Source organism: Eucyclogobius newberryi, unplaced genomic scaffold (genome assembly GCF_026437365.1).
Source record: "Eucyclogobius newberryi isolate DKJ021-1_F unplaced genomic scaffold, fEucNew1.0.hap1 SCAF_18, whole genome shotgun sequence".
Lineage (NCBI taxonomy): Eukaryota > Metazoa > Chordata > Actinopteri > Gobiiformes > Gobiidae > Eucyclogobius > Eucyclogobius newberryi.
The window spans coordinates 30608126-30620625 of NW_027315812.1; the positions used below are offsets into that span (position 1 = coordinate 30608126).

Sequence of the window (12500 nt, forward strand, 5' to 3'; positions counted from 1 at the left end):
GTGAATGTAAATCCTGGGTAAGGATTCAAAATTGGATATGAAGATGAAATCTGACACATAGTTTCAGCATCAAACTAATAAAATAATTGCTGCCTGTGGTTGTATTTGGGCTGTGGAAATAATTTTGAAAAACGATTGCATAATATTGAAAAAAATAACTGAACTAGTTCATTTTTGGAGCTGTGAACTTAGTTCAAAATTTTGAATTACGAACTATGAACTGAACTAGTTCATTTTAAAATGTATGAACTATGAACTGAACTAGTTCATGTAGAAAGTGAACTTTCCCAACACTGCCGATTGCTGTCACCAACCAGGAACCAGGGGAATATGAATGTTCCCCTGTTTAGTCATTTGAAGGAAGTGGAAAATCCTTCGGTAAAATCAGTCCTCACGACCTTGAAATAACTAATCAAAACATATAACCTAAATAAAGATGTTAAAATCTTAAACTGGTTGGCTTTTGATGACATTTTTGCACCGAACAGCACAGATGTGAGATACAGACGTGAGATACAGATGTGAGATACAGATGTGAGATACAGATGTGAGATACAGACGTGAGATACAGATGTGAGATACAGACGTGAGATACAGACGTGAGATACAGACGTGAGATACAGATGTGAGATACAGACGTGAGATACAGATGTGAGATACAGACGTGAGATACAGATGTGAGATACAGACGTGAGATACAGATGTGAGATACAGACGTGAGATACAGATGTGAGATACAGATGTGAGATACAGATGTGAGATACAGACGTGAGATACAGATGTGAGATACAGATGTGAGATACAGACGTGAGATACAGACGTGAGATACAGACGTGAGATACAGATGTGAGATACAGACGTGAGATACAGACGTGAGATACAGATGTGAGATACAGATGTGAGATACAGACGTGAGATACAGACGTGAGATACAGATGTGAGATACAGACGTGAGATACAGACGTGAGATACAGACGTGAGATACAGATGTGAGATACAGACGTGAGATACAGACGTGAGATACAGATGTGAGATACAGACGTGAGATACAGACGTGAGATACAGATGTGAGATACAGACGTGAGATACAGACGTGAGATACAGACGTGAGATACAGACGTGAGATACAGACGTGAGATACAGACGTGAGATACAGACGTGAGATACAGATGTGAGATACAGACGTGAGATACAGACGTGAGATACAGATGTGAGATACAGATGTGAGATACAGACGTGAGATACAGACGTGAGATACAGATGTGAGATACAGATGTGAGATACAGACGTGAGATACAGACGTGAGATACAGATGTGAGATACAGACGTGAGATACAGACGTGAGATACAGACGTGAGATACAGATGTGAGATACAGACGTGAGATACAGATGTGAGATACAGACGTGAGATACAGATGTGAGATACAGACGTGAGATACAGACGTGAGATACAGACGTGAGATACAGATGTGAGATACAGACGTGAGATACAGATGTGAGATACAGACGTGAGATACAGATGTGAGATACAGACGTGAGATACAGACGTGAGATACAGACGTGAGATACAGACGTGAGATACAGACGTGAGATACAGATGTGAGATACAGATGTGAGATACAGATGTGAGATACAGATGTGAGATACAGATGTGAGATACAGATGTGAGATACAGATGTGAGATACAGACGTGAGATACAGACGTGAGATACAGACGTGAGATACAGACGTGAGATACAGACGTGAGATACAGACGTGAGATACAGATGTGAGATACAGATGTGAGATACAGACGTGAGATACAGATGTGAGATACAGACGTGAGATACAGACGTGAGATACAGACGTGAGATACAGACGTGAGATACAGATGTGAGATACAGACGTGAGATACAGACGTGAGATACAGACGTGAGATACAGATGTGAGATACAGACGTGAGATACAGACGTGAGATACAGACGTGAGATACAGATGTGAGATACAGACGTGAGATACAGACGTGAGATACAGATGTGAGATACAGACGTGAGATACAGACGTGAGATACAGACGTGAGATACAGACGTGAGATACAGACGTGAGATACAGACGTGAGATACAGATGTGAGATACAGATGTGAGATACAGACGTGAGATACAGACGTGAGATACAGACGTGAGATACAGATGTGAGATACAGACGTGAGATACAGACGTGAGATACAGACGTGAGATTTGAAGTCTGGATAACAAAAGGTATAAAGGTTTTCTACCAGAAAAGATTTGACATCTTGAAAGAATCCTTCAGCTGGAGAAACAGGACTTGCCCTTCGAGACAACTGTGGTGTGATTTCAGGCATTAAATCACAAATACATGGAATTGAATTGACTTTTATAGGTACAAATAAGGAGCTATAATAACCAAGAAATTAAACGAACCAACGACCACTGAGGCCCTTTGACTGAAATGTATTAACGCTTGTAAGTAAGACATTTCAAGAGGAATATCTAAATTATATAAATGTATTACTCTACCCCCAAGAGAGTGTGCAGGTTAAAAACACTTTTTCACTATTTATTTTTTTTTAAACATAAAACAAACATGACACAAAATCACATATTTGGAAAGAATTCTGTTGGAAGAATGTTCTCTTTTTTCTTTCTTTTTTCATAATACCATGTCAAAGTTCACATTATTCACAAGGAGAATCTTAACTGTTGGAGAAACTGTGGTTGCAGGAGGCTCACCATTATCATCAGCACCCCGACTCTGGAACTCCCTCCCCCCTGTCCCACTCTCCCTCACTCACAACATTCAAATCCCGCCTAAAAACATACCTCTTCACCCAAGCCTATGACCTCCCCTACCCCTAGCCTCCTCTACCCCATTGCCTACACTTCTACCCTCTGTTACATCCCCATCTTTTTCTCTCTACTTCTTCTGTCTTGTTCATTTTATCTGTATATTAATGTGTATTTTACGTGTTGTCCCCCCTGTCTGTAAATACCCCCCCCCTTTTTTATTATGTTCAGCGTCTTTGGGTCACTGAAAAGCGCTATATAAATAAAAGTTATTATTATTATTATCACTGAACTGTTGCTCAAAAATAGTGGACTGAGATTAACAAGGTTTTGCAGATTATTTTTGACATCATTAAGGACTGGACCATCATTAATGGAGAAGATTATTCCCAATTGGGACTAAACTTGAAAATTGACACATTTGTTGGACTTTGCACTAAATGGAACAAATACGCTGGACTACGAACTCAGGACTACTTGCAATATACAAATGTCATCTCTCTGTGTCTTTGTATGAAACAAACTATTATAACCCTGTTCCAACGAGACGGTTTACGTAGAAGGTTTGACACAGATCTGTGCTCCGGGGCCAGTGGTGTGCGCCAGGCTCTCACATGCATTACAGAGTAGAACCGTTCCACTTGACTGAGCACTGACTCCTCTGCCGCATGATACGAGGGCTAAAGGCGAGCGGGCTAACCCACATTTCCTGTCCCTCGCTCCCTCCTGCACACAGGCGTCTCACGTGTACACTAAACTTTACAAGACACATATTATGCCAAAAGGACTTTTCTGAGCTGTTGACCATGTTCAAACTTTGTTCATTCATCAAAAACATACTGCGTTGTATTTAGCTTCATTCACACGTGTTTGTTGAGCCTCAGAGAACTCTGGGTAAAGGGGAGATCTGGAGGACTCTTGTGCGGCTTTAAAGTCCTTTAGTCATCTCCAGACTCATCTTGAGCATTTTCTGCCTCAAATCAAATTACAATTAGCAAGTCAGGGCAAGCTAGCTTTTGTTTATTTCCCTATGTAGTATATGCTAAGTAATATATGCTTTCATTAGAACATTATTTTTTAGTTCTAAATGTCAATAACAATAGAATTTACAGTAAGAAAGCAGATGTTTCATGTGTTTACCTCCTGTAACACTGAAGAAGAAGAAGAAGAAGAAGAAGAAGAAGAAGAAGAAGAAGAAGAAGAAGAAGAAGAAGAAGAAGAAGAAGAAGAAGAAGAAGAAGAAGAAGAAGAAGAAGAAGAAGAAGAAGAAGAAGAAGAAGAAGAAGAAGAAGAAGAAGAAGAAGAAGAAGAAGAAGGAGGAGGAGGAGGAGGAGGAGGAGGAGGAGGAGGAGGAGGAGGAGGAGGAGGAGGAGGAGGAGGAGGAGGAGGAGGAGGAGGAGGAATCATATAAACGCATCAAAACTACAGGGATTTGGTCCAGTAAGGAATGTGAAGGACTTTGTCCTGTATTTATCATCATAGACGGAATAAAAGTACTGAGGAAACCTGACTCTGCTCCTCCTCCTCATCTCTTCTGCTCCTCCTCCTCTGATTCTGCTCCTGCTCCTCCTCCTCTGCTCCTCCTCCTCATCTCTTCTGCTCCTGCTCCTCCTCCTCATCTCTTCTGCTCCTCCTCTGATGTCTGCTCCATTCTTTTGTTGTCCTCCTTTTGTCTGCTCCTCTAAACTCACTCTTATCCTCTGCTTCTTTCATTTCCTCTCCTGTCTCTGAACTCTCTGGAGGCAGTTTATCTTTACAATCTCGCAAATACTTCACAAAACACTTCTTATACTTATACTGGGGACAATAGTTTATGTAACGCCTGTTCAGATATGAACTTGTAAGTACAAGTTTATGATGCCAGACACTCACAGATGAAATACTGAAATGTAATCACCTTGTGTCGACCACAAAATATTGCACTTGAAGAAAACCTTGAAGGTGGTTTGGGTCAGTCTTTTTGGACAGGCGAGTCCTGCCGGTCCCGCAGGTGCCCTGCCCTGACACCAGTGTCCAGGGTTAGAATCCTGGTCAGGCAATATTTCCATATTTATTGCTCATTAATACACAATCAAACAAACAACTGAGGCTGAGGCTGTTTCAGGTGGTTAGCAGCTGGCTAATGCTAGTTTACATGTTATATCCTAATCCCCAACTGTCTGTGTCTTATATTTTAGGATCAGACACAGTTTGAGGCTTGTGGATGAGGAAAAGCAGATGGAAATGTCCACAAAAGTTTGTATCGCTGCTTTTAACCATCTCGCCGCTGTAGATAAGGTTCAAAGTCCAGAACTTCTGTTTTCATGAAACATCGTTTCATGTTCAGGTTTTGAGCTGTTTTTCATAACTATCAGTGGAGATGGACAACAATATGTGACGACGTCTTCATAATGGCAATGACAACAAATAAGTCACATGACAGAAACCCATGGCAATGTATCGCTTTAAAAACAACCATTAATAGTAAAATACACTGTGAAACATCCTGGAGCCAGTGGAACTGTTTTCATTTCATCACATCTTTAGCCGTAGTAAATGAAGATGAAAACTGTGAGCAGCTCTGCAGTCTGAAGCCCTGAAGGCTGGACAAACAAAAGACAGCCACGGTCGTCTCACACTGCCCCTCTGTGGCGCTCTGCTGTACTGCGCCCTGTCCTCCTCACACGTCCTCTCTGCTCCAGTCCAAACTCACCCTCGTCTATCTCCTGTCGCCACACATTGTTTCTGCCCTGTTCTTGTTTTTGGAGCGCTCTGATTGGCTCATCTCCCGCCTCTGTTGCCACGGTGATTTGTGGAGCATCTGTTGTAGGCTGCGGGTGTCTGACGAGGTGTGACAGAGCTGTATTTTTAGCTCAGTGCCAGGTATCCAAGTGTTCAAATGCACCTCAAATGGAGCAGAGGAAAAAGGTGTGACAATAAGGCTTTTGTTTATGAGAAAGTGCATGGTTCATTTTGGATCATTACAGACGGATAATGGACCTTGTCACTGATAAATGATGGATTTCAATAGAAAATGATGGATACATACTGCTCAGTCTATTGTCTGCAGACTATAATAATATGGAGGATGGTTTAGTTGTTTTATCTGGGAAGCTTCAGATGTTATGGATGAATAATATTGGATTATTTTTTAGAGTAGATGCCTTATCACTAGTCCTCAATTTTGTTTCTTAATTTTTGTTTCTTAAATGATGTAAACCATAAAACAGTTTCAATAATTATCTGATATTAGATTTAAATGCTTATAATTGTAAATCTTTATAACAAAAACAAAAGCCCAGGTTAGAAATATTCTATATATAATCTCTAAAACAGAAAAACCAGCAGCATGTTGCAGCGTGATAACGCTCAGCTCCATGTTTCTCATCCACAGTCACCAGACAATGTCACACCCAGTGATACAGTACACCACATACAGTACACCACATACAGTACACCACATACAGTACACCACATACAGTACACCACATACAGTATACGACATACAGTACACCACATACAGTACACCACATACAGTACACCACATACAGTACACCACATACAGTATACGACATACAGTACACCACATACAGTACACCACATACAGTACACCACATACAGTACACCACATACAGTACACCACATACAGTATACGACATACAGTACACCACATACAGTACACCACATACAGTACACCACATACAGTACACCACATACAGTATACGACATACAGTATACGACATACAGTACACCACATACAGTACACCACATACAGTACACCACATACAGTATACGACATACAGTACACCACATACAGTACACCACATACAGTACACCACATACAGTACACCACATACAGTATACGACATACAGTACACCACATACAGTATACGACATACAGTACACCACATACAGTACACCACATACAGTACACCACATACAGTACACCACATACAGTACACCACATACAGTACACCACATACAGTACACCACATACAGTACACCACATACAGTACACCACATACAGTATACGACATACAGTACACCACATACAGTACACCACATACAGTACACCACATACAGTACACCACATACAGTACACCACATACAGTATACGACATACAGTACACCACATACAGTATACGACATACAGTACACCACATACAGTATACGACATACAGTACACCACATACAGTACACCACATACAGTACACCACATACAGTACACCACATACAGTACACCACATACAGTACACCACATACAGTATACGACATACAGTACACCACATACAGTACACCACATACAGTACACCACATACAGTACACCACATACAGTACACCACATACAGTACACCACATACAGTATACGACATACAGTACACCACATACAGTACACCACATACAGTACACCACATACAGTACACCACATACAGTATACGACATACAGTACACCACATACAGTACACCACATACAGTACACCACATACAGTACACCACATACAGTACACCACATACAGTATACGACATACAGTACACCACATACAGTACACCACATACAGTACACCACATACAGTACACCACATAAAGTACACCACATACAGTACACCACATACAGTACACCACATACAGTACACCACATAAAGTACACCACATACAGTACACCACATACAGTACACCACATACAGTACACCACATACAGTACACCACATAGAGTACACCACATAAAGTACACCACATACAGTACACCACATACAGTACACGACATAAAGTACACGAAATAAAGTACACCACATACAGTACACCACATACAGTATACGACATACAGTACACCACATACAGTACACGACATACTGTACACGACATACAGTACACCACATACAGTACACGACAAAGTACACGAAATAAAGTACACCACATACAGTACACCACATACAGTATACGACATACAGTACACCACATACAGTACACGACATACTGTACACGACATACAGTATACGACAGCGTGTTCCAGTTCTTGCCAATATCCAGCAACTTCAGGGGCCATTTAGGGGATCACATCAGATACTGACCTCCCCAATAAAACAACAATTCAGATTGGCCTTTTATTGTGGCCAGCCTAAGGCACACCAGTGCAATATTCATGCCGTCTCATCCCCATCTTTATATGCAACACCTGTGAGGTGGGATGGATTATTAATATTAATATGAATTGCTCAGTAAGACCGATTTGGACAGAGTTTGGACAATATTTGAGAGATCTGGGTCTGTGTATAAAGAACAGGTTTCATATCTTTGAGTTCAGAATTGAGGCAAAAACAGAAGTTTATATTTTTGTTCTGTGTAAATCCCAAAAAGTGTTTTGCTTAAACAAAATTACACACATTACACAATTATGTTTCGTTTATCTAATATTTCATTTTAGCAAAAAAAAAAAAGGTCTGATTTTGTCTGGTTTCCGAGGTCTGATGCTCTTTGTGGCCACAGATCCACGTGTCCCCCGGTTACCAACACAGACCAAACTCGAAATCCCTCCCCTTCTTGCCCTTTTTGGACAAGAAATATAGCTCTGTGTCCTTTGGGGTAATTTCTTTGTTTTTCTAATGCTGCACATGTATACGATGTATATGACATGTATAAAATATCATTTTCGGTTCTAAGTTTGGTTTAATCTACTGATTTTAGTCAAATGTGAGTGTTTTATCCTTAGAATGTCCTGTGTTTTTTTGCAAATAGCATGTGTTTGTTTTTGTTTTTTACTTAGAGCAAAAATTGACACCGGTCGTTCTTTAAGGTAATAACTGTTCATATGTTGTGATATTTTCAGGTAAATCACAGTTCCTCCACTGAAATCACTTCATGTTCCACTTGACTTTTGCCTCCAGCTCCTGCGTTGCCGTGCACCATACAAACACCTGAGAATGCCACTTTAGTAGAATCAAGTGTTCTAATGGAAACTGTGTGTCTCCTGCAGCGGTGGTGGTCCCTGATGGTCCAGAGAAGTGCACTCTGGGAGAGGAGGGGGGTAGTGAGGACGACCTGCTGTACGAGGAATACCGCTGCTCATCGCACCGCTTTGGAGTGCCAGGAGGGGGCGGAGGAGAGCAGCTCGCCATCAATGAGGTGTGTCAAGAAAACTGTACACAACGACATCTTGTGTGGTTGTCCGTTGCTTCTCTGTAGTCGGATGCATCCCATAGTTCTTTAACATACACATGCTTTAGTCTCACAATGACTCAGAAAAGTGACATTTGACCTGTCAGTCTTCTTAATGCTTATTTTACTGCTCTTTAAAATATGAATAGACCTCACAACTATTACTGGTACCAGATGCTCAAACCATGAAAGGAGAAAGCAGGTATGTACAGTTAAATCCAACTTGTTACTAGTTCTCACAATTGTCCACATGCAAAAGCAGAGGAAAAACAAGCAAAACATTAGAAAAGTTCAATTAAATGTGCTTTTCCCCCCCGGATCATGGCAGACGATGAGACAATGATCCAGTTTCAAAGCAAAAACTGACCTTTCCTCAACATTGTTAACCATTTCTTCTTTTAAAATATGCCTTGGAAATTCTGTATAGAGTCGTACTATAACACTGCCTTTATACAGTAAGTAGAATAAACCTTTGAAATAAATTGGTCTTAAATATTTAAAGGTTGAAAGAACGGGACCTAAAGCCTGTGCTGCCAAATGAACAATTACACAAATTATTAAGCAAAAAAACAAGACGGCAACTACAAATGTTCAGATATGTGTCAAGGCCGTGTAGTAGAGAAGAAATTCCAGATAAATTCAGTTGCACTGCTTGGGCGTGGAAAATGTCTCGCTTGTAAGAGATGGTTTCGCTTTTTCTTCATTCGATGTGTTTGCCAGTTGTCATGGTGCTCATCATAGACTTTGATTGTACGAGACCATTTTGCCCAACACGTCCCTCGCCTCCTTTGATCCTCCTCTTTCACGTTGCACATGTTTTTCTGTGTTTCATCCGTGTTCCCATCAGCGGGACGCACAGTTAGCCAGCCGCGAGATCCAAGCCTCCCAGGGGACCTGCACGGCCCCCTTCTGAGCCCCTCCCCCTCCTCACAACCGAACTGCGGTATCTAGGAGACACGACACACTGCCTCCCGATTGGCTGAGGGGGGCTTGGGGGGCGGGGCTTGTGTGTAGAGCGAGAAAGAGAGGGAGTGAGCGGAGAAGCAGAGGAGAGGGGGGAGACGGATGAGGCTGAGGAAAGATGCTTTGGACCATACGAGAACCATAAATGCTAAGAAATAAACTGAAGGAACAGGTTTACGAGAAGCAAGAAGACTGGACCACGCTACAATCTCATCAAATCAACGGACTACGTCTCCATAACTTGGATTTTCATTGTGGCTGATTAATTATGCTTCACAAACTGTCCGCAGTACGCCGACTACATTAGGCTTCAAATTGTGCATCGTGGAAGTATAATGCCCCAAAGGAAACACGCTTGCTGAGCTAATTAGCCTCGTCATCTTCTGGTATTTTCCTGGGCCTGTGTTCATCTCGATCAGCTGCGTTGTTGTGTGGAAAGAAGAGGAGAAGGGAGGTGACCGGGATTCAAAGAGAACTGGCCGCCACGTTTGGATTTTCACAGCAATTTTCCTGCTAACGTTTGCACTAAAAGAACACACAAAGATCGGCTTTGAATGTAACCAATTTCTTGGCTTCTTAAGAAAAATAGCAAATGTTGAGCTAACTAGCCTAACTAATATCTGATCATTCACAAATAATTGATATTGCGGTCGACAAAGCTACAAGGGGAGGTGCCTGGATTTGGTGCCTGGAGGAGAACCAGAGGAGGCCATAAACAATTGCTAAATTAGGCTTCAAACAGTGATGCTCGTACGCCTTTTGTAAAAAAAACAACAGTAAAAGCCTCAGTTAAGATCTTTGCCTGTGTTCATTTTCATCGTCCAGGGCATTGCAAAACAGGACGAGAAAGAGGGCAATGCTAAGCTCATAAATAGCATCACAGTAACGTAGCCACCTCCCTTTGCAAACCGGCCAGTAGCTTCTCCCCCAGGACAAGCCAAGGTGGCAGGAGAGGCAGAGGAGCGACGGAGGAGTGCGGCTGTGGAGGAGAGCGCAGCAGTGTGGTGTGGCGGTCTGAGGGACAGGCGGGATCGGGGCAGAGCCGGGAGCCAGCAGGGCCAGGAGGCGGGGCCGGGCGAGCGCGAGGGGCTAATGGCGCGTGGCACCGGCTCGGGCCGCTGGGGCAGGAACAAGATGGGACTCCTCACTACACTTCTGAGGTGTAACCTGCCCCCCGACACGCAGAAGGTGGTGGTGTTTGTCATCATGATGCTCCTCATCATTATCAACGTGGTGCTCATGTTCCTCCTGGCGTTTCAGTAGAGCGGGCCAAGGGTTCAGGGCAATGGACAATGGACTTAAGGGGTTAGGCTAGACACTCAAAGAAGGGGATACTCTTGTGCACCATAAGATTGAAGGCAAGGCAAATGAAGTGCCTTGCCCATGAACACTACTGCAGGATGCATAGAGGGGATGGAACCACCAGCTTTTAGTGGTTGATCTACCTCTACCTGACACTCTTTTCAGCGCTATACATGAATGAAAAGAACAACGACTCTACAGCAGTTGGCATTGCTAGCAGAGGTGATTGAACCGCCAACCTTTAGGGGTTAAACTACCTCTATAGGACTGTCAAAGTGCTACTACTATTGTGCCCCTTACACACAGACACTGTTGACAAGGCAAGTGCCTTGCCCAAGGACTGAACAAATGTCTGTATTGCCAGTAGCAGAGATCAAACCCTGAATCTTTGGGGCAGTGAACAAACATCCATCAACTGTGCCACAGCAGCTCCAAAAACATGTTTTCTTTCCAGCGTTGAAGCCGTACCCGCATCTGTTATTTCTTTATTGTTTTTTGTTAATGCTGCTGGGACAATGTGCCTCCCTGACACTAGAAAACACACTAAGAGACTTCCTGTGGTGAGGTAACAGAGCTCACCACTCTGCCGCCTGTCTGGACTTGGGCCATCTCAGGACGAGGGGCAGAAGGGCAGAAGGGCAGAAGGGCGCATGGGGGTCCAGCATGGCGGCAGCAGCAGCAGCAGCAGCAGCAGCAGCAGCAGTAGCAGCAGCAGCACACAGGTAGAGATGGAGGATGCATGTTTACTCTGACAGGACAACACATTTGAATCGTTTTTTTGGTCCAGGGTTGAGAATCTAAAAGCTGTAAATGTGTTATTGATTTAAACATTTTCAGTGTCAAATTGTCCGTCACTTGTTTGTATGTGAATTATTGAGCTTAAAGCTTAAAAGTTAAATAAAAACGTGAACCTTTTTTGCATGTGCTGTTAAATTACTTGAATGTGCAGATCAATCTTTCAATTCTCAGCCCTGAAATAAGTCGTGATCACGTGATTTCACAACTTTAAACAGATCTGGAGACAGGTCAAAACTCTATGGTCCTGATTCGCAGATTGAGAATGACTCTCGGAGTCCAGATGACTACAACTGCATATTTTTCTACATGGTACAATTTGCTTTTTAACTGCCTTGCTGACTGCACATGAAACAAAGACTGGCACAAAGTTCAACGTCTTCTCTGTTGCAGAAATAAGAAAAAGCAAAACCAGAGAATTTTTGAATAATTATAGTTTCAGAAGGTTTTGTCATATTCTACTCCGAGGACATGATTGTTGTCAGTAAAAAGGACTTAAAGGTGTCAGATTTATATTACAAAT

The 12500-nt window shown here is 42.4% G+C and overlaps 1 protein-coding gene across 2 annotated transcripts in view; it reads left to right on the forward strand.

Moving 5' to 3' along the window:
- Positions 1-12500, forward strand: part of LOC140364826 (rho guanine nucleotide exchange factor 4-like) — a 54645-nt gene that overhangs the window by 28047 nt on the left and 14098 nt on the right. For both annotated transcript variants that reach the window (XM_072451207.1, XM_072451208.1), the window contains one exon: positions 8736-8884. In XM_072451207.1, coding sequence (XP_072307308.1) covers positions 8736-8884 — 149 coding nt within the window. The remainder of the gene's footprint in view (positions 1-8735; positions 8885-12500) is intronic.